The 21652-nt window shown below is 53.9% G+C and overlaps 9 protein-coding genes across 9 annotated transcripts; 3 read left to right on the top strand and 6 right to left on the bottom strand.

Moving 5' to 3' along the window:
• Positions 1-74: 74 nt before the first annotated feature.
• Positions 75-2153, top strand: CLAFUR5_10318 (Pentatricopeptide repeat-containing protein 2, mitochondrial; the record flags this gene model as incomplete). The annotated part of the gene is made up of 1 exon (XM_047909466.1): positions 75-2153. One exon carries the CDS (start codon positions 75-77, stop codon positions 2151-2153), a length of 2079 nt encoding a protein of 692 aa, XP_047764015.1.
• Positions 2154-2395: 242 nt separating this feature from the next.
• CLAFUR5_20310 (uncharacterized protein) lies at positions 2396-2965 on the bottom strand (the record flags this gene model as incomplete). Its single annotated transcript, XM_059463146.1, has 1 exon — positions 2396-2965. The coding sequence occupies one exon, from the start codon at positions 2963-2965 to the stop codon at positions 2396-2398; it is 570 nt and encodes a 189-aa protein (XP_059319061.1).
• Positions 2966-3606: 641 nt separating this feature from the next.
• CLAFUR5_20309 (uncharacterized protein) lies at positions 3607-4248 on the bottom strand (the record flags this gene model as incomplete). Its single annotated transcript, XM_059463145.1, has 1 exon — positions 3607-4248. One exon carries the CDS (start codon positions 4246-4248, stop codon positions 3607-3609), a length of 642 nt encoding a protein of 213 aa, XP_059319060.1.
• Positions 4249-5902: 1654 nt separating this feature from the next.
• Positions 5903-7753, bottom strand: CLAFUR5_10317 (Metallocarboxypeptidase A-like protein; the record flags this gene model as incomplete). The annotated part of the gene is made up of 4 exons (XM_047909465.1): positions 5903-6535; positions 6972-7079; positions 7427-7597; positions 7655-7753. The coding sequence occupies 4 exons, from the start codon at positions 7751-7753 to the stop codon at positions 5903-5905; spliced, it is 1011 nt and encodes a 336-aa protein (XP_047764052.1).
• A 1972-nt stretch (positions 7754-9725) lies between these two features.
• CLAFUR5_10316 (uncharacterized protein) lies at positions 9726-10440 on the top strand (the record flags this gene model as incomplete). The annotated part of the gene is made up of 2 exons (XM_047909464.1): positions 9726-9930; positions 9980-10440. The coding sequence occupies 2 exons, from the start codon at positions 9726-9728 to the stop codon at positions 10438-10440; spliced, it is 666 nt and encodes a 221-aa protein (XP_047764053.1).
• A 17-nt stretch (positions 10441-10457) lies between these two features.
• On the bottom strand, positions 10458-11279 carry CLAFUR5_10315 (putative xyloglucan-specific endo-beta-1,4-glucanase A; the record flags this gene model as incomplete). The annotated part of the gene is made up of 2 exons (XM_047909463.1): positions 10458-10998; positions 11056-11279. The coding sequence occupies 2 exons, from the start codon at positions 11277-11279 to the stop codon at positions 10458-10460; spliced, it is 765 nt and encodes a 254-aa protein (XP_047764054.1).
• A 460-nt stretch (positions 11280-11739) lies between these two features.
• Positions 11740-13024, bottom strand: CLAFUR5_10314 (uncharacterized protein; the record flags this gene model as incomplete). Its single annotated transcript, XM_047909462.1, has 2 exons — positions 11740-12754; positions 12804-13024. The coding sequence occupies 2 exons, from the start codon at positions 13022-13024 to the stop codon at positions 11740-11742; spliced, it is 1236 nt and encodes a 411-aa protein (XP_047764055.1).
• A 210-nt stretch (positions 13025-13234) lies between these two features.
• Positions 13235-18940, bottom strand: CLAFUR5_10313 (Histone transcription regulator 3; the record flags this gene model as incomplete). The annotated part of the gene is made up of 1 exon (XM_047909461.1): positions 13235-18940. One exon carries the CDS (start codon positions 18938-18940, stop codon positions 13235-13237), a length of 5706 nt encoding a protein of 1901 aa, XP_047764056.1.
• Positions 18941-19140: 200 nt separating this feature from the next.
• CLAFUR5_10312 (uncharacterized protein) lies at positions 19141-21521 on the top strand (the record flags this gene model as incomplete). Its single annotated transcript, XM_047909460.1, has 4 exons — positions 19141-19289; positions 19349-19481; positions 19572-21305; positions 21354-21521. The coding sequence occupies 4 exons, from the start codon at positions 19141-19143 to the stop codon at positions 21519-21521; spliced, it is 2184 nt and encodes a 727-aa protein (XP_047764057.1).
• Positions 21522-21652: the final 131 nt, after the last annotated feature.

The raw sequence follows: 21652 nt of genomic DNA, 5'->3' as shown, positions 1-21652 counted from the left end.
CGCATACCATACGAGGCTCACGAAAAGTGCACGCTGGGCACGTTCGGCTTTCACATCAATCACCTTCTGGTAGCATGTTTGAATGCCGCGCGTGTATCCGTCGCGCAGTCCGTGCCATAGCCAGAGATGCACTGGATGCGCAGACGATACACCGACCGCTCATCTCGGCGCCTCGACTCGCAGCTCGTCGCCCACGAAGACGACTCGCCACAGCAGCGATTCCTACACAGCACGACGGCGATGCCTTGGGACCCCTCATCGAATCAGCCATCTCGAGCCATACTCCCCGACACAGCGCCCGACCGAAGAAGGAGGAAAACGCCCTCACGCCGGCCGAAGAGAAAGCGCTTCGGACGGAGGTGCTGTGGCTGAAGGACCCCATGAAGCTCGCCGACCATGTCCACTATACCCTGCGGAACAACCAACGCGACAAGGCTCTCAATCTCTGCCGCATTGCGAGTAAGAGTCAGCATTGTACCGTAGCTTGGAACCACACCATCGATTGGCATGTTAAGCAGGGCAGATACACCGCCGCCATCGACATATTCAACGAGATGAAGAAGCGTGCACAGCATCCCGATAGCTACACTTACATGCTGCTGCTCCGCAGCTTCCCACAAACTCGACTTGATCCAGGCGAGCAGTTCCCCAAGCACATGTGTAGCAAGGCGCTCAACATCTACAACAGCATGAACGCGGAGAACAGCACGGTCCAGCCGAGCATCATGCACACAAATGCCATGTTGCGGGTATGCGGCTTGGCAGGAGACATGGACGCGCTATGGGCTGTGGCAAGTCAGATTCCCGAATCAGGACCCCGTGCTGCCGACTACATAACATACTCCACCCTGATCGGTGCCATACGTCACGGAGCCACAGCACAAGACGGCAAGGGAAACATACCTGCAAGAGATTATGCGCAGAAGATGCGGAAAGCCGTCAATGAAGGACGAAGCATCTGGCAAGAAGTTGTGACAAAGTGGAGAGGAGGTGAGATTACCATCGACGAGAAGCTCGTGCTCGAAATGGCCAACTTGCTCCTCATCAGCAGGAGCATGAAGGATTGGGATGATGTCTTGTCTCTTGTTCAACAGACTACCAAGATCGAGAGACTGATCCCGCCTGTCGGATCGCCGGAACGAATGACAGGCCACGTTCCTCGAGAAGCGGAAACGGCTGTTGTGGAGGACTCCGACGGCTGGGTAGACTCAGTAATCAGCTCCTTCAAACCCGTGACAGGTCCAACGAAGGATCCGGAGAATCCGAGGAAGAGTGCATCCATGGCTTGGGTGCAGCCTGGCAACAAGTTACTTAGCGTCGTCCTCGACGCCTGCCTTAAAATGCGCACCCCAAAGGCGGCTCAAGCATATTGGGACGAGTTCACTTCCAGACAAAACGTCCAGCCTGACCTCGACAACTTTCACACTATGCTGCGAATCCTCAACCTCAATCGTAGCTCCAAGAAGGCCGTGGAAGTGGTCCAGCAAATGCACAACTCTGGTGTCGAAGCCCGACCCATCACCTACCGCCTCGGCATGTCCGCCTGTCAGCGAGACTGGAAGAACACCCACATTATGGAGAACGCCACCGCTTTGATCGACGACATGCAGCAGCATCTCTCCTACCCGGATGTCAAAACTCTCGAAAGCTATCTTGCCCTCGCCCTTCAAACTCGCGATAGCAAGAAAGTTGTCCGCGCAATTGATCGCATGGACCCTATGGTGCACCTCTTGCGATCGCGCATAACCTATGGCACTGAAGGTGTATATACATCGATCAACGCCCACATCGCCGAGAAGGAATCAGCACTTCGCTTCATCAAGACCATGATCGGCACCATCGACACCTTGAAGAACCGTAGTCTCGTCCCGGAAAAGGACTTTGCACATTGGGAAGCTCGGCGGAGTCAACTCCAAGGTTTTGTTGGGAGATCCGCCAACAGCGTGCAAGATCAGAGGGAAAGGTGGGAGAAGAAGCATGGAGAGGGGGAGAGTGTTGGAACGTCGAAGAAAGGTCCAGTAAGGAGGGTTGAGCCGAGAAAGCCCTGGCAAGAGAGCAGGCCATTCAGGATGGGCCCGCACAAGTGGGCGGAGAAGCAGTTGAGGGTATTTCAGGAGAGGCCTATGAGGGGTTCTGACGAGGGTGCTGGGTAGAATCCGAGGAGGAGGAATAGAAAGAGGAGGGAGCATGAGGGGGTATTTGCGGATAGTCCGATGGGGTTTGGGACGGGCTAGGCTCAAGTGCGCTCGATAATCTTCGCGGCCACAAGCGCTTTCTCACCTCCAACATGCAAGATGTCGCCACAACCACGCTCGAGCTTTCCCCATTTGCACTAAGTTGCGATTATGTTCCCCTGGCCGGTACCACTTCGCCAGCGCAATAATCTGCTCACTCATCACTGGCGCTGGCTCAAACGCGCCTCGGTAGAGCCTTGCGTCCTCCTCTGTGACGCATTGTCCGAAATCATACCCCCAGAGCACGAGCTCGTCGTGGTCAGCCGGTCAGCAACTATCACCCACGAATCAAGGTCCCGGCCGTCCAAACTTCCACCGTCGAATTTCATGTACCAGATCCCCACTCGCGCGGTTTCGACGAGGGAGCACTTCCTGAAGATATCTCCTTGGCCGAAATTGCCTCGGTTGATAACCTCCATTTTCTGAACGTGCGCCAGGTCGCGAGTCATTCCGCGGATTTGGCGAAGGTCTGAGGGTCCTAGGTCGAGGGTGCGGAGGTCGAGAGTGAAGCTGGTGGTGGTCCAGTAAGTGCGATAGGCCTGGAGGTGCAGGCCATGCGCTTCGGTGTTGAGCTGGCGGCAGCTGAGGAGGAGAGCCTTTGATGGTGGTTCAGCTGTGCGGATGTCGATGAGCGTGTTGGCGTCGTGGGCTGGCGTGAACACGAGCTCGTAGATGGTGTTGTGCAGCTCTGCGGGAAGTAGAAGCAGTCGGGATCGTGGTGGTGTGGCCATGGTGGTGGTTTTGGTCATGGAATTTGGTGTCGATGTTGCTCGGTTGAGGAAAGTGTTTAAGTTGTGGTTGGAAGAGCTGGATGCTCGACCGCGAGTGGCGGCGACAAGCACATGCAAGCCGCCAAGCACATCACAATCTGGGTGCAGGGCGACGCAACGCCTATTGCCTACATATTTCATTTAAAAGTATGTACTGTATAACAACCGGGGCCAATCAAGCCTTGCAATCTGTTCTTGGGACTGCCATTTAGGCGCTGAGATCTGGACTGCAGGGTGGTCTCGGTTGTTTTGCTTTTGTGAAGCTCGAAACTGCCAAGGCTCTTAGTTCGAGTCCCGTCGGCGGAGACCAGAACATTCTGAACATTTAGGGATGTTTGTCTCACCTTGTCGTATCACGAGGATACGAGTTGGGAGAGAAAGCGGCTACGCGCTGACACCTTGCGCCTTGTTGAACAGACTATGCATTTCGCTATTCTACCGGTGGTACAGGATTCCGCTTGTTGTATTGAAGCAGGTGAGACGCTTGTCGACAAAAGGAGGCTGTCGGGCGTCCTGAGAGCTCATACAGCGGACTTCGACACCATGCGCTGCCACGCCCTCTCAAACACGTCAAAGAAGTCGAGCGAGACTGCTCCGCGCGCCTAGGCCCTCTCAATCAGTGGCAATCCACCATACTTCGGACGTCCCCACCTCCACATAGTCAGTATCTGCTCAGCGAGCGGTACTTCCTTCCGAGGAATCCGCACTACCGTTGCTCGTTCAGACCTTGCACTCTCCTCGTCACTCCAAGCGGCGAGCGATACTTTGTCCTTGTCTCGATATCTGTAGAATGTCCAATACAATGGGAGGATCGAATCATTGCGGTCGTTCGCATACGTTGACTTCCACAACCACAGCCCTGCAGTGTTGGACAACTTGATGCGCTCGTGTACAGTTGCAGCGGATGAGTCACTGGTGTCCACGAAAGCTTCGAGGTTGGCGATATGCTCGAGGTCGCAGTTCTTGAGGCGTGAGATCTTGTCTGGGTCCACCGCCGGGACAAACCGAGAGCGGAGGTCGAGGACGAATGTGGTCTCTTTCCAATACTTGCGATGGGCGTCTCGATGGATCCTGCGAGTCTCGTTGTAGACCTGTTTGCAGGTGAGGAGAAGAGCTTTTGGCGGTGGTGATGCGTCGCGGACGTCGACTTTCCCATCGGCGTTGTCGCTGGTGAAGACGAGCTCGTAGATGGTATTGCGTAGCTCGCCCGGCAAAGCGAGCAGTCGAGAGTGTGTGGCGGCCATGTCCGTAGTCGTGCGGTAGGTACGATCGAGTTGGTTTACGGAGTGATGCGGTGGTTGTCGTTGGGAAGGAAACTTGTAGAAGCGTTGTACATGGATCAATGAGATGTTGTGCAGTCTTTGTCAGGAGCGTGTGGACCGAAGTGAATGGAACCAGCGTCAGAGTTCACTTCCGCTGGATGATGATGGAAGTGGTGCGACCTCCTGGCAAGAGACCATACAGCCATAGCTGTCGAGCTTGTTGCTGTCATATCAGCGTGTCATGCTTCGAGGTTGTTGCTATAACTCGCGCCAGAGAGATGCGTTCTAGCGTGTTCGAGCAAATACCCTTCCGCTTTTCTTGGTGGAGCGGTTGATTGGTCAACACCGAGAAAGGAACCACACATACAGACAACGCACTCTCGTGAGACACCTACAGCGTCGGTTGCAAGAGGCCTCCAAGTCCATGCTCAAGAGATACATCGATCAAGCCTTAGCCACTCTGAGTGTTGCGTCCGTCGGTCGCCCGTGACATGCGCCATCATCTTATCTTCTACTGTTCACTCCTACTGCCTTTCTTCTCGCCTTGCCATCCAGTGTTGTGCTATCGTGTCCAACCCGTTGGAGATCACAAGGATTTGCTCATTCAAAGTGAGCGCTCGATCGGCATTTTCCTCGCGCAACTCGGTAAGCTCCCCCTCTGTGGCATAGTATACCCTGGCTCCATTGGCATTTCCGCGGAGAATAGCCAAATGTTTCGACACTCTGTAGATTCTTGGAGGCACATTTCGTTAGCTAAGACTCAAAGGAGGCAGAGTAGAAGCACAATATGTTTGACTTACAGTCCGCTGGGAACTGGGAGATACAAATTTTGCCGCCAGATACTAACAGCCGGCTTCCACATATGGGTCCACAGGGAGTAAAGCATTCGAGGGGCCTGGTGATGGAGCCATGTACCGCGCCTGATAGGGAAATGCATAATGATGATCATGCGCTGCACGTGAAGGAGGTTGAGGCTCAAAATACGCGCTTTGTCCTCATCCGTAACGGTATGAATGCGTTTGTCGAGAACGAAAGTGTTATTGGTCCAGTAGTCGTGGAAAGCCTCGCGGTACAGTCGGAATGCTAGCGGCAGAAGGCGTTAGTCATAATTTGAGGCATCGCAATGGAGTAGCTGAGAGTCATTGCTGAGCGCCAAGTGCGCCGCATGGCGGCGGGACATACCTTCGTTATAGGTCTGCCGGCAGGTAATGAACAGCGCCTCCGAGGGTGGCGTTGCACGACAGATAAAGATTCTGCATAATTGTCCCGGTCGTCAGAAGGAGCAAGTACAAATACGTAGATGATATTCCTTATCTCCCCCGACATTGCCGTGAGTGACCGGTTGTTGTTCATGTTGAAATTGGTGATGATGTGCTGGTGTGTCAGATCTGTTATCATCTGGACTCGAGTCGCGTTGTCGAGTTGCGAAAGATATGCAGAGGTGATCGATGAGTGTGATCAATATTGCTGAAAGTACTGTTGTGGTTGAAGCATGTTGCATTGTCGCTTTGCGCCGAAACACATGCAGTCAACACACACACAGAACGAGACGGCAGAAGCTACACCTCACCCAGATCACGATTGCTTTCGGTGGACGCAGGTGACAGAGCATCTGCTCCGAGCCTGCACTCTCGCTTTACATGTTCTGCAGCAGGTACAACATGCCCTGCCAGTGCTCCTCCCCAGTAGGTCTGATCTGGTCCGGAGGCAGCACAAAGCCGAACTGACCCTGATCACGTAGCTCGAATGCATACGAAAGGTCGGCCTCCGCAACATCGTACACATAGTCCAGGCTGCCGCCATTGACTGCATACAATGTCTGGCAGGTAGGTCCAGTCGTAAGGTTCTGTCCGTTGACAGCTTCGATCACCTGAGCAGTCTGCTCTCCTAGCGACACTAGCTGCGCACTGTCCTGTGGCAGTGCTGAGCAAGTGTAGCCCCATGGCGACAGGATGTAGTTGCCGTACGAGTGCCAGTCGATGTAGAATTTGATGCCTTGCTGGCGCGCGATATTGTCGACCAAGCCCTTCATGTACTTCATCTCTGGCTCGGAACCTGGTGAAGTGCCACGATAAGCTTGTGAGCATGGGTCTGTGGACGAGCCTTGCGGGTTTGTGTCCCAGTTCCATGGCCAGTTCCTGTTGAGATCGACGCCGAAACAGGTCTGGTTAGCACCTGGTGGCGGTGCTTGACGGTTCTTACGGTACAGTCTGTCGACTTCAACGCTGTAGACGAAACCATCCGGGTTAATGAATGGAATGATATATATCTGCGTCCATCGTCAGCGCCACAGGTTGAGGTCGAGCAGTATTTATCTTACATCATTGAACGAAGCATGTCCGGAAAGCGCCCGGAGCGACAATACAATCGAGATCTGACATGCAAGCCCCTCGCGTTGGCACCATGCGTCGTATAGTATCGCGTTGTAGGTGCCGCCGTCGTTATGTCGCATTGGCATTGTGCACGGGCAGCTGTTACAGTATAGGTCGATGAGATAATGCCGACCAGGCTAAACTTCAGAACGGGCGCAGAATTGAGCCCGGGCTGTGATTCGTCAAAACTCGAGCAGCGCAGCACGCTGATTGGCGCTTGCTTTCACGTGACAGACTCGATTGTGTTGTCGCTCCGGGCGCGCACCTTTCGCTCACCCCATTGGCAACGCAGTGCCATGCGGTATCATTTTATTTCTCCAGTATCTGTCGGACTTCCACATTACGGTTCTTATATTCATTGATCATGTTCCAGGTGATGTACTCCAGAGTCATACCAGTAATCCACTCGCGAGCGTGCACTTGGCCGTGCCAGAAAATGTGCTGTTGGCGGTTGTGAACCTCCAAAGGTAAGCGTAGCGGAGTGGAGCTCTCTACCAACCCTTCTAGACTGCAAAGTAGCGTGCGATCCACGCTACCGCTACCCGACGTACAGTGCTTATTATACGACGACATAGGCGTTAGCGACGAGTATATGTTTGCGAGTTCGCCAACAGGCACAGTGCGGTAGGTCACGTGACCCTAAAACTTGAGAGTTGACCAATCAGAGCGGGCGCCAAGGCTAGTTGAGGGCTGGTATGTATAGAGCTTCACTCCCTCGCTGACGCCTCACCTACGTACTCGCAAGCTCGTACTCCGGTGTGGCTAGCGCTCGGTCGCTACGCTTAAACATGGCGGGATGAGGTACCCTTCCACTTGTCGAATTTCTCCTTGCGTACGGCATCACCGATGTTCTTCATCTTCTCCTCCCATTTCAGCCCAAGCTTTTTGAACTTGGCAGCTTCTTCGGGCGCAAGAGCAATATCAATGTACTTGTTAGTGGCATGGCTCAGTTCCTCGTACTTGATCGATGAGAGTGCAGAGTATGTTTTCGCCTTGTCAGTAATGTCTACACGCACACCCTCGTAGCCGTCGTATGTCAACGCTTCCTCTCCGCGTGGAGTCACTGGCGACCCAAGCACCAGAGGGAGGAGGGCCAGGGCTAGGAAATGCATCATGGAAGATCGTCCAATGTCAACCGAGACCTACCAGGGCAGGCGTGCACTACACATCCTTTTATGTACTGCTTCTTGCAGCGACATCATATGGCCAAGCATCGGTCAAGGTTAACGCCTGACCTGCGTGCGCAGTGAAGGGCCTCTGATATCATTCCGCACGTGTCTACCATGCATTCTACCTGTGTTTGCTGGGCTTAACACGGCATCGATGGTGCAGGATGCGATACGTTGCGCGGCATGCGTGACTTCTCTTGTCTCCTTCCATTGTGGGCAGGTATCAAGCATCTTGCTGTCATGACTGAGAAACGGCTCTGCACTGGGAGGCGCAGGGGGGCCAATTCATGGTCCTGATGTGAGATGGAGGCTACTTCTTGTCGTGTTTTGAAGAAGTAACTGAGCTAAGACTGAGCTGCTGTTGTCCTTCGTTGTCCTCGCCAGTGTGCTCCTGTCGTGCATCTCGACGCGTCTTTTGTTTGCTTGAAGGGCGATCGGATTGGCGCGTGAAGTCGTGCCATCGAGACCAAGAACTGCACATGCTGAGCTTGAGGGGACTGTATCGTGATTGGACCGGTAGTTCTACTGAGATGTAATTTGGCCGAACCAACCTCACCAACACCATAATGGATCCCATCTTCATAACGTTCTTTGCATTCCAGGCACGACGGTTCCCATCGCGTGAACTGACCGATATGTCACTCTATCGTGCCTTGAGCGTAACATACACTGCCCAGCACGTAGCCATCAACCTGCATCACGCATTGCAAGAGCTATGGAGATCTGTCATCCGCCGAAGGGGCATTGATTCCGGGTGAAATACCGATGGCATACCGCACGGCGTCCTAATGTCTGGACCTGCATGCCAGTATCGAAGAGGAGTAGCATTGAGAAAGAGCTGGAGGATCGCGAGACCTTACATGATGGACACCTAGTCCATGGCAGGACACCATGCCACGACGTTCTGCAAATGACCATGTCCGCCATGTGCTGCTTCTGAGAGGGCTGATAGCCCAGTAGGTCGCTACGGAGCGCTTCGTCTCCTCTGCCACAGAGGCTGTCGCTCGCGTCTGACGGGACGCTAGAGCGGCGCGCAGAACTCAGCGACTTGCGCATGGTACTTACGCAGTGCCAAATCTTCGTCGATCTCTCGAGGATACTTCACCTGTATTGCACAAGCCAGTCATTGCAATAGTCAAGCGGCATTCAATCTGCTGACGACATATGCGCAGTCTCGCTTGGATGCCACCGCGGCGATCGGCCTAGTCTTGGTTGAGGTAACGTTGAACGCGTTGGATATGGTTGTAAGCTCGTGTCAACGACGTGGCCGTCATGGCGGCTTGAAAAAGTTCACACAAGAGTCGCAAGAAAGGGTTGCTTCACATGAGGATGTGTCCCTGGCCTGGCCAATGCCAGAATTGTGCAGGTGCATGTGCAAACGACAGCACACTGACTGCGTTCTCTGGTCTCATTCACTCAACTGCAGAATCTGGACAATCAGGAAGCAGCCTCCACTATTCCCTGTGCAATTCCGTTTACTTAACACGGCATTTATTTCACACCACAAGTCCGTCATACAGCACTGCATCATTGGACACGACCACCTCCAAGCACCACAACCACCACTATGGGTCGAGTCGATATAGTACCAGATGGTGATGTGATCCTGGTCGTGCAGGACCAAGTCGAACTTCGAGTCTACTCGATCGTCCTTAAGCTTGCTTCTGCAGTCTTCAAAGCCATGCTTGGCCCTCACTTCGCGGAAGGCCAGGTCCAAGGAACTCCGACTGACCCGAAGAGCGTCTCTCTGCAGGAAGACAGTACTGAGGTAAGACTTCCCTCCATATCTGTAACTTCTCACTTATTGACAGAGTGTAGGGCATGAAAATGCTGTGCCTATGCTTGCATCACCCTCAAGCAACCGCCACAAGTTGCACTCATCGAAGACCTGGCTATCGTCGCCGACAAATACGGGTGCATGAATGCTGCTCACTTCGTTCTCGAATCTTGGATTTCTCAGATCAACATCCTCCGTTGCCGTGAGCCTGGCTCTTTCATCCACGTCACTTATCTTCTTGATGATGCCGAGGCCTTTATGGAGCCCACAGAGACCATCATTGGAGATGGTCGATCCATTAAAGCATGGCCCGAGGCCTCGCACGATGCAGCACGGAGGATTCATGGTAAGCAGGAGACTCGAGTCGAGGTGGGAAACATACTGATCTCTCGCAGCGAAGGTCAAGTCTCGGCAGGAGAGCATTCTTCGTATCATAGACCAGTACTCCTACGACGCTGCAGATATGCTCATCAAGAGCATCGGTCCTCAACATGAACACTACTGCGGCCATCGCCCGGGCCATGAGCCTGGAGAAAGAAACGAGGATGGCGACGAGTTTGAGATGGACTATGATGGTAGCACTCCCAAGAAGTGCAGTTTCGCCCAAGACTACATGCTCAAGCACCTCAAACTGCTTGCCGGTGCTCACATCTGGCCTCGGGGCGCGCGCGAGGGTACTGTCAACCAACTTTTGAAAGCAGTTGCCGACTTCGACATCGACTATGCAACTCGTCATGAGGACGTGGGATGGCGCACCTGCAATTCGCTGGCATGTGAAGAGTGGAAACTGAAAGAATATGGTCTCCAGAGCAAGGGGCGGACCAGGGCATGTAGCATTCCGAGTGCCTACATCTAACCACCCTCTACCGAAGCTCAAGTGACCACAAGACTATAACTACTCGTGGTAAACCTCGCACCACTCCCACTCGTGGGCTCCGTCCCAGCACCCGCACTAATCAAATACTGACTAGTACTCAGCCCCCTATTCGCCGTCAAATAGTTGATGAACACCTTCAAATCCCCACTAAAACTCGCCACACTCGCCCCATTCGCCGGCAAGAACGAGTAAACATAGTTGTACCCATTGCTGCCCTCATACAACCTCCAACTCCTCCCCGCCAGCGTCACAGTCGCCACGGCCACTGGATTGCCGCTCGCGTCGTACGAGGAAGAGATGGGACCAGCACCGCCGAGCGCTGCGAGCCAGATCATGATCTCGTTCTGAGCGGAGCCGCCGGCGGTGGAGGAGGTGAAGATGTCGTAGGCTACGTTTGTGACAAGGTTGGAGCCGGAGTAGGTCCAGGACCAGGAGGATTGCATAGTTCTAAGGGCGGAGAGTTGTTTGCCTATGCCGCCCGAGGTGACGACGTTTGGGTAGGATTTCACGCCGTTGGAGCCGCCGAACCAGGACCAGCTGTGATTGTGTTGGTGAGGTGCTGGGAGGTGGTGAGATTTGGGAAGGTCTACTTACGTGCTGTGCCATTTGATGGTGCTGCCGCTGAGGCTGTCGAGGGTGACGCATTGGGAACCTGTTGCGCCGCTGATGCCCCAGAGGTTGTTGTAGAGGGTGTAGCTGCCGGTGACGACGGAGTCCCATTGGCCGCAGAGATCGGCTCGTGGGACGAGGGTCTTGGTTGGTGTTGATACTGCGAAAGCAGCAAGGCCAGCAGCGGCCAAGTAAAGTGAGCGAAGCATTGTTGCGTGAGGAAAGTGGTAGAGGGTTCAGGTAAAGTTTGGGAAGCTGGTTGAAAGTACTCAGTACTTACATCCACTGGTGCGCGATTATGAGTTGTCTTTCGCATGGCTATGTGCCACTCTGAGTGGTGTAGCGACTCGAAACACGCCTGTCGATCATTGCAGCTATGCGAGGCGGAACAACATCCTCCGCCACTTACCATGCGGCTAACAGACCTTACCTTCCCACTTCAGATGAGCATGCGTACCTCATAGTCGATTATAGTACTGGAGTGTTCCTTGCTTCGCATGTTGTGATTGATCTAAGCGACGTATGGTGTAAGCGTCCTTTCAGCTGAACGGCATAACTTGAAGAGCTCGGTGCGCTTTGACTCAGCGACGAAGTATACTTGAAGTGCGATCGTCCATGGGTGTAGTACGATTCGATGTTGATGAGGAGTCTTCGTATGGACAGGCCAGATCATCTGCTTGCAGCCGACCCACCACTAACAATTCTCCTCGCCACCAAACCCGCCGACAATGTCTTCGCCTTAGCATGCTCGACGCGACACTCCCCCTCTTTCAGCCCTCCTGCTAGATAACAGTCCAAACACAACCCCCACAGCCTCTCCTCGTGCATCTTTCTCACCAGATCAACTGCGGTGGCAAATTTATCCTCCACGTGCAAGCACCAATAGCACTGATCGCTTGCGTCATATTCCGGCACCCTGAATTTCTTGACAGCATTCACAATGGCCTCCACGGTGTTTACCCACTTCGTCGCCGGCCATATGTTTGCATCACGTAGTGCAGCCAGAAACTCTGTCGCGCCTTCCTTATCCACGACGCATTGCACTGCTTCTCTGTTCTCGTCTGGATGTGGTTCGTCACCGGGTGCGCAGTCAATATAATGCTTCGCGTCATCGGAGAGAGCTTCGGCGCATGTGTCCACGATGATGTCGAGATCGGCTTTCAGTGCGTTGATGGCGCCTTTCTGCCGCGACAGCAGCTCTGCTGTCAGGCGTATTCGTGCTTGACCGGCGCCGCTGGCGAGGGTGCCGAGAGTCTGCCCCAGAGGTTGCTGCAGAACCCAGTGTGTGGTGAAGCGAGCGAAGTAGGTGGGATCGTTGAGGATGTAAGCGGCTTCGATCATCTCGAAGGCGACTGCGGTCGGTTTCTTGTTGTAAATGTGATCGAACCAGGGTGAGGCCGCGCGGGAAGCAGCCGTGAGGCACTCGTACTGCGCTGCGACTTTGATGTAGCGTAGCAGGAACTCGGGCTGGATGCACGTAGGTAGGATGTCGTTGCGGTGGTGCAGGACGTTCATCAGCAAAAGGAACGCATCTGGCTCCGGTGATGCTGCTTGGTGCTCGTTCGCCGCGAGAGATATGCTGTACTCCGCCAGATCGGAGCTGTTGCACTGCGCGTTCGCAAAGAGCTTATCAAACACTGGCGATACCATACGGAGGACCTGACTCGAGCAGCGGATCTCGACCCTGTTGCATGTGAGTATCATCCAGCACGTAGGCGCAGACGCCAACTTACACTCTCTCCTCGAGCTCCGCAACACCCTTGATAGCGATGAGCGCATCTCCGCCTGGATACACGTCCATTCTACCTCCAACGCGCGGCGCGGTCTCTGAGATGGCAGTCATTGGTGTTGGTATGCGAGCCGGCATGCTCACTGTGCGCTCTCCGGTCGTTGGAAATTGCGCCATGTCGGGCATGCTCTTTCGACGCTTCGCTGCTGGTTCGTCCGCGGTCATCGCGGCGGCAAGCGGTGGAAGTTAGTACAAGCCAGCACAAACGGCGAAAGAATCCACGGCGACTGTGGCGGGGATTTGACGCTAGTCACTCCGCTCGCTGCGTTCGACAGGGATCATGAAACGGCGCATGTGCTCCAGCTTGAATTCACTAGTGACTTCCAGCTGATAATAGCGTCGATTCTAAACATTGCCTCGCGCTCTGCCTACGATTCACGTCTCAGTCGCATCCACAACCTCATGCTGAAGTGCATTCAGCATATCCACTCCCTCGTCATCCTGCACATCGCGCATCTCTTCGCCTTCGTCATCGACAGGACTGCTCCGATCCTCTTGCGGCCGGTCATTGTCATCTTCCAGCTCACTGAGCTCGCTCTCGTCGTCAGCACTGTCATGGATGCTGCCTGGTGCACTAGTTTCGACAGAAGCCTCTCCAAGTAGGGGTAGGCGTGCTCGTTCTATGAGCACCTGCACTTTGGGCGCATTCGCAATGATTTTGTCAGGGTCGATTGGCTGCGTCTTCGAGCCAGCCTTCTGGAAGCAGGACTCTGCAGTGGTCCTGATTTCTCGGCGGCCAACGCCAACCTTTCTGCGGACGGGAGGTGCGTCAGCCGACGGTCCTAGTGTCGCTGACGGTGCTGCCCCGGCATGTGGCTGTGGAGTGTGCGCAGTGTCGCTGCTGCCATCTACATTCATCAGATGCGTGAGGCTCATCATAGGGTTCCTCGCCGGACTAAGAACTGGCGGAGGTTTCTCTGCCTCGCGCTTGGCATCTTCTTCCCGCTTGGCTCGGAGCTCCTCCTCCCACAACTGCTTACCAACGGTATTGAACAGCTGCGCATATGAGTCGCCGATCAAGTCGTCTATGGCCCCCGGCTTCATTAGTGACTGGTTGATCTTCTTCAACTCCTGCACCTCACGTAGGACATCGAGAGCCGGCGACACGCCATTGTCGGTAGATTGCATCCATCTCTCGAGTGGCTCTTTGCGTGCAAGGAAGTCTTCGTGGACGATGTTGCTGAACGTCGATGTTTCGAGGCCCTCTGAAAGCGCGCCGTGGCTGCGCAATAGCTGGAGGTATGCATTGCAGATATCCTGCCATACTTGACCATGTTCGAAAAGGTCGTGTGGGCGCCTGCGCACCCTCCTCGCCAGCTGTTCGAGACCTGCTCGATCGTTCAGATGCTTCAGGATTTTCATGAAGAAGCGGGTATAAGCAGTCGTGTACACGAAGTGGCGTCCAGCACGTTCGCTTTCTGGACGCCAGACTTGCAACACCATGGTCTTGGTGAACATTTGGGCAGACAACTCCTGCTTGGCACCTATCGCACCTGCATCTTCGTCACCGCGAGCAACGGCGTCTTCGTAAATGATATAGGCCGACCTGAAGATCATGCGATGGTACCAGTTGGACTTATCGGCAGCTCGCAGCGTCTTCAGAACGCCAAGCACATACGGCGTCCAGTCATTCATATTCGTGGGGAATGTCTCTTCATCTTTGCGCGCATAGAAGGAGTGTCCAAGGACTTCTTTGGCTTGTTGCAAAGTAATGCTCTTCGAAAGAGTGAGTAGCTTGTGGACTATGCTGAGCAGCTTGTAGTGTGGCTCAAGAACAGGCTCTTTCTTCGTGTCACGACTCTCCTTCTTGTCTTTGTCGGGCAAGAGTTCGAGCGCTCGAACGAAGGCTGCCAGAACTTGGGTAGCAGCTGGCGCTTCACCGTGCGGGCGTACAGAGCTTGGTGCAGCGTGCATCTTGTGGAGACACTTTCCGATCATGTAATGCAGCATCCAATTGTCTGGTTTGCCTGGCAAAGCGCGTTTGAAGAGGACATTGGCCAGCTTTACGGCAGTGTAGACGCGCAGGGATTTGAAGGGCACTTGACGTTGTACACCGGCACTCTGAAGACTCACAAACCGCTCCGTATCTTCAACTTCGAAAGCGTGCATGTTAAACGGTTCCCTCGCAGAGCTGTAAAGACGGTGCGCGAAGTCGTAGAACAGTTCAGTCATCTTGCTGGAGGTTTCGAACGCAAGGTCTGCAGATCGATAAGCTAGTGCCGTTGCCATGATGTAGCAGTGCAATGCGGCCCTCTGCATGCTGATGATTTCTTGCATGTTGTTGTTCAGTTTCTCGGCAGACCAAACGACATTCTCTTCTATCTTAGTGTCGTACGCCTGTGCGAGTCTGAGCCACGTCTCCCAATTTTCTCCAGTGTACTCCAGGTCCTGATTGAAGAATGCGATAGCAATATCAACATCCTCTGTCGGCGTCGGTCCCGTACGCTTTTGGGAACGATACTTGGTGAGAGCCAAGTGTCCCATAAGAAAATGCCAGCCCTTGGAGGCAAGCAAGGCGTCATCCCTCGGTATTGGAGTAACAGGGAGCTGATTGCCATCTCCTTTGAGACAACTGAAAAGATCCACAGGATTGATTGGTGACTTAAGATACGCGCGGTAGATCTCACGATTGCGCAAGATAGCTTCGGTAGGCTTCTTTCGAGCCAAAGCGCCATGCACTTTGTCGATGGTGTCCTTGAGGGGATGCTTGATGAGTTCTTTGACGGGCAGTTTTGATGCTTGAGCGAGGAGTAAGTCCACGGCTTGCAGCGCCACATTGCGGTCCAAGAATGCATCGGCGGTACAGTTGTGCTCAATCAGCTCATAGGATGGGTTGAGGAAACAGTTCAGACGATACAGATCATGCAAGACTTGGGCCTGCTCGCTATCGTATCCGTCAACGTGCTGCATGTGGAAGAATTCGTCCTTGAGCATGCGGACAAAGGCGCGATTGAGCTTGCCACATATGCCACGGATGCCAAGATTCCGATGAGCGGTCCTGAGGAAATCGAATCGATCTCCGAGTGGCGTTGGAAACTGGTCAGCATTCTGCGCCATCGCTTCTTGCAAGAAAGCATAGAGGATGATCCAAATTTGCACTTGCATCTCGTGCACCATGGTTGTGACCGCGCCGAATGAGGGAACCGGTAGTCCATTGGGCTGACTGGGCGGGTGGGACTGTCCCACTCGCAGGGAATCCTCCGCCACGTTGAACACTTGCAGCAACTGGAGGATCTCACCAAACGCGGTGACACCTAGATTGAGCCGGTCTCCATCGATGGTCTCAAGTGCGTCCGAAGAGCTTTGCAGTACGTTGTACATTCTTTTCACCATGTCTTGCAAGAGCCGAAAGCACTTCAGCACAGTGCTCTGTCGATCGGCCTGTGGCAGAGCGGCTACCTCTGCCGACTTCAACTCGTCAAGCACGATACGTGCCATGCGGAGATAGCAGTACACTACCATTGGCTTATACTCAATACCGATGTAGGCATCACGGAGTCGTTGCCACAGAAGAAGTCGAGTCGAGACGTTACTGCCCTCGAGAAAGCGGACTAGCTCGGACGATACACCAGGAGGTGGTTCTGCAGTATCGCCGTCGGTACCTGGACGTTGCCTGGCTGCTTCCAATGCCTCCAGTAAAGGCTCGAGACTTTCTATGACGGATGCAGGATCTCGAAGATCTTGGTCGGTGACCTTGAGGAAGAAGTCTTTCGTCGTCAATCTGGAGATGTCGCGGTCCAGAGCTGCAAGAGACAATTCTGGCATGATTGCGTTGTTCTGCAACAGTATGCTGAGCTCTCCGGTCTCGGCGAAAATACCTCGAAGGTCGTTCATGCATTCGAGGATGTGATCTTGTGTTACCTCGCTGGACGTGCCCATAGCGGCAGTGGTAGCCCACAGGAAGCGTAGATTGAGTGGGTCCTGCAAGCTCGTACTTGCACTCCGTTCGGCGCGGAATTGCATGTACTCGCGCGCAAGATCTGACCAGCGTTGGAGGCGATCTCCTTGAGCGATTACTATATCGCTCTCGACTCCGCTGTTAGGCTGTTTGATTAAGCTGTAGATATCGAGGTGCAGCTCAAAAACGCCTTGTACCATTTCCGCGGGCGCATCGAAAGATTCCTGGGTCAGTGATCCCTTCGCACTGTCGAGCCTTGAGAATGCCTCGGCGTAAATGCTGTCGTCGAAGTTGACCATGTTTCTGACAACGATCGTTTTCAGATCTTCAGGCCAAAGGTATTGGGTGTAACTGCTGCCATCTTCGCAGACCTTGCCAGGTTCGAAGAGTGCTTCGATGAAGAGCCACGTTACTTCCTTGGTCAGGTACTGACCTTCGTTGACAGAAGTGAGCATCTCTTGCAAGCCGTCATTAATCATCAAAGGCATTTTATTGACAGCTCTTGAGGCGCTACCCATGGTATATGATGCAGCTCCCCCAGCTACAGAGTGGCTTTGCCCGAGGTTGAGAGTTTCGCCCCCGTGAAGCAGAAAATGCGCCAGCTTGTCATCAAAACGATCCAGGAATGACTGTATGGCCGATCGAGCTATCTTCAGGTCCTGCATTGCATTCGTGGGCTCCGTGGAAGGTGTGCTACCTGTCGATGATGCCATTTCTTGTCGTACGTGTCGTGCTGCATCAAAGCCAACGATCCCGGCTCGCTCAAAAAAGTTTCCGACCGTCTCGAACATCCAGTCGTCGGCAGCCTGGAATTCATTCAATTGTTGCTCGTACTCCCATCGCGTGTTGGCATCGACAACAGCTTGTCGGCCCTCGACACTGTCGACATTGGATTCGCGCGTTCTTGTACGGCGGCTCTTGGTGCGGCCCTCTTCTGGACCGTCGTTCAGACCGGCCGCATCGCCAGACCGCTTGCGGGATGGTAAGGTCATGGTAGGAGACGCAGTCGGATCCACATCCATGTCTTGGGGAGACGCGGACGCGACCTGCATACTAGGATCCGCAGATGCTATCTGTGGCTGTACGGTCGGACGCCCACTATCAAGCCCTGGAAACATGTCGCTCAGGCTTGTTGGCATAGCGGTCTCGCCAGCATTAGGCAGTGCTCCAGCAGTGCTCGGGGACCTCGTGTGCTCAGCACTATCGTGCGTTGACGAGATTGCTCTGCCCAGCTCGAATACTATCGGTACACCAGGGACCGAGGACGACATGCCATATTGGTTGTTTTGCAGCTGTTTCAGAAGTTGATCTCCCAGTTCTGTCCATGTTGCGGGTGCTTTCAGCGGAACGTTTTGGTATCTGTGGGCCTTGTACGCCTCCTCTCCTCGCTCTTCTGCTAGACTCTTCTGCTGCAAGAGACCTCGATACGGATGGAGTTGCCTCTTTAGCATTTGTGACAAAACTTTACGTTTGGTCACAGACAGAGGAGCTTGAAGAAGAGAAAGATGGTCTTGCAGCTCCATCACCAGATCTCGCAGCTGCTCTCCGGCGAAGCCTTCTTCCAGACCTGGCAGAGACATTACAGCATTGAGACCGGCGTCGTCCTCAGCAAGGACAGATTCCAAACAAAACCTTGCGATGCGTTTGCTATCGAGGATTTCTCCGACTGATGCAGTGCGTCGCCACAAGTCCAGGTCGCTGTCATCTTTGTCCAGGGCCTGCACAAAATGTTCCAGTGCTTCGCTAGCATCAGCCAGGATCTGATTTAGACTGGCATTGAAGGAGTCAAATTTAGCCGAGAGGGATTCGAGCCTGAATTGAGCATAGTTTTTGTGCGATAAATGCAGAATCTGAGGCAGAGTACTTGGTCCGGTGTCAAGACCTGTGGTCGTGGGCAGCAGGCCCGTCTGCAAGTCGTCCAGGAAGTCATCTTGGTCGGGCACGCCGTACAGCTCTATGCGTCGGAGTTCAGCCTGAGACTCTGGATATCTGAAGACTTCCGAGTCAAACAGCTGACGATATGCCTCCTCGGCTTTGACAAAGGATGGCGGTCCCTCGGCGTGGTACTTCAAAGCATTCTGATACAGCTTCAAAGCCTCCTCGATCTGGATCTCTTTCGTGTCATCAATCTCGATGTCGGACTCATCATCGGACTCTATGTTCAGAGCATGGAACCCTGACATGGTGGCCGAGTATTCTGCGATGGCCGTGTAGTGCTGTTAGTGCATGTCTAGGTTGATGTCTAGTGGAAGTCGTGTTGACTAGGAAGAGGTAGATGTAATAAGTCGCGTGTCGCGCACCCTGGTCGTGTCTCAGACCTAGCCGCAACTTTATTGACTGGCGTTGCGCTTGTGGAGTGCTGAGCTTCGCTAGCAAGCAGCACATGTTCCAATGCTATGACTTACACGTTCGATCACAACACACCCAATTATCCCTCCGCCGGCAGACGAAGCTACAGCGACTAATCGCGACGACACTTGCTTACACAGCAGAGAGAGCAGGCACCATGGTGGTGTCAACAGGGGTGCCAGAGTAAGAAGTGGACTCGTGGCTGGTTCGCGTGGGACAGATGAGCTGAACGATTGCTGCAGGTTATTCGAGGACGAGCAGCATTCCGTGATCGAAATCCGAACAGAGAGCCTCGCTGCCTTGCGAGAGCTTGGCCCGCCGGATCTGGTGCACCTCGTCAAACAGCCCAGCAAGTCGTCCTCCTCGTCGAAACAGGTAAGAGCAGCCCTCGATATCGCATAGGGAGCAGAGCATGGCAGTCGGCGACGACATCCTGTGTGTGCTATGGACTGATCATTGCGGTAGGTCGGCATCTACCACCATGTCACAGGAGTCGATGCGTCCTCCTCAGCCAGTCTCGCAGCATACATCAACACCCTCACCTACGCACCCAGCAATGCGCCGCTGAAAGTGAGCTCCGGCATATATTGCTGCTACAATGCCTTCTCGCGAGTCGATATGCGCGTCCAAGTTCAGATTCCCGGGACCGTGGAGAGCTATTGTGTCAGCGAGCGTGGAGACAAGATGGAAGCAACGGAAGAGCACTGGCTGGAGGCATATTTGTGCAGCGTGCTAAGAGCGTACTCTTACGCCGATACTGGTTCTGGAGATGTCATCAAGCGCATAATGGGCGTTAGACGGTTCAATCCAGTCACGAGCACCGAGCAGGAGCAGAAGTTCTTGGACGCTGCGGAAAAGCTATTCTTCAACGGCTGGCAGTTGGGCTCAGATCCGGAGATCCAGGTCCCCAATCTTGTCTCCAACCACCTGACATCCGGTCTGCTGCACTACTTCAAGACTACTGGACGATTTAATGCTGGTATCAACCTGTTCGAGAAGCTGCGCATGCGGGACCCCGAGATTTCCTCATTACTGGCTCGTGTCTACATTCTCGCTGATGAGGAGGTCAAGGCAGTCCGATTACTGCATGAGGCTGTGCAGGAACTACCTATGGACTATTCAATCCTCGATTGCCAAGCTGAGTTCTGCAACAAGAAAGGCCGTGGCGACTTGGCATTGGAATTGGCGAAACGAGGCGTCGTCTCTGCTCCGAGCGAGTTCTCTACTTGGGCGCGCCTGGCTGAAGTCTACCTCAAGATGGAGCAATGGGACCTTGCGCTACTGACACTTAACTCGTGTCCGATGTTTACCTACCAAGACAAGGATGCACCCCGACTACCAGAGCCTTCGCGAGTATCTCTACCTCTTGCGCCGGAGACCATGTGCGACGAGATTGACGATACTGGCGCAACTCCAGAGGGAGACTGTATACACCCAACTTTGCGTAGATTGCAAGCTGGCGGCTACAGAGGGACCTTTTTAAAGGCCTACATTCTTCTGACAGAGATCACGAAGCAGATCGGCTGGGACAATCTCCTGAAGATAAGATCACAGGTTTTTGTTATGGAGGAAGAGTATCGCCACGAGAAACAGACGCCCGGTGGCCGTCAGAGTAGGAACGCTAGTACCGTTGCACTCAGGGGCAATGAGACACCGCAGCCCAATGGTCACGCCGAACCGACCGAGGAGGTACCATCAGATGCTGACACGGACGACATGATCAATGGCGACAGTGAGCCCTCTGCGGCGTCGTCACACCTAGATCCAAATGTGTCAAAGCCGGACGCATCAATCACTGTACGGTCGAATGCGGAAACGCCGAACACGGATCCTGCACATCAATCGTATACTCAATTCCACAACAAGCGATTGTGCGAACGTTGGCTGGACAATCTCTTCATGGTCCTCTACGAGGATCTCCGCATATACACAATATGGCGGACAGAGGCGCAACAGTACAAGCAACAGCAGCTGTCATACAAAAAGACCGCCGAAGAGTGGGAGATTCTGGGAGACCTGGCCGAACGTTTGCACCATCCCGAGGAAGCTGCAGAAGCATGGCAGTCGTGTTTGAGCATGCGCTTCAGCCCTAAGGCGATGCGCGGTGTACTCAACGTCTACGAACGATCTGGTGATGGTCGTGGTCAATTGGGAGCACTGATTCGCTTGGTGGCTTGGCAGTTCCGCTGGTACTCTGAAGTGAGCATCTAATCGCTATTCTTTTTGCATGGGCTAACATAGACATAGTTCGCACCCGACCTTCTATACCACATTCGCCGACTGATAGAGGACGAAGGCGCTGTCAAAGTCCGCAGCATAATCCAGGCTACCAGCTTACCACAGCACATCCTGGATCTCACACATCAGTATGCTCAGCTGTGCGCGTCACTCAGGAGCAGCAGTAGCGATGGCTAGTCGCCAAAAGAAGTGGAAATCTTAGCGAAGGACTCCGTTCAAGAGATGCATATATTTGGTGCCCAGCAAAGGCGTTTGCGGTACAGTGATACGGGGGACCTGGTGGACATTGTCAAGAAAAGCGCGGCGCA

This window comes from Fulvia fulva, chromosome 7 (genome assembly GCF_020509005.1).
Source record: "Fulvia fulva chromosome 7, complete sequence".
NCBI classification, from domain to species: domain Eukaryota; kingdom Fungi; phylum Ascomycota; class Dothideomycetes; order Mycosphaerellales; family Mycosphaerellaceae; genus Fulvia; species Fulvia fulva.
The sequence above is the reverse complement of the archived record's forward strand: the minus strand, read 5'-3'. Positions and strand labels throughout refer to the sequence as shown.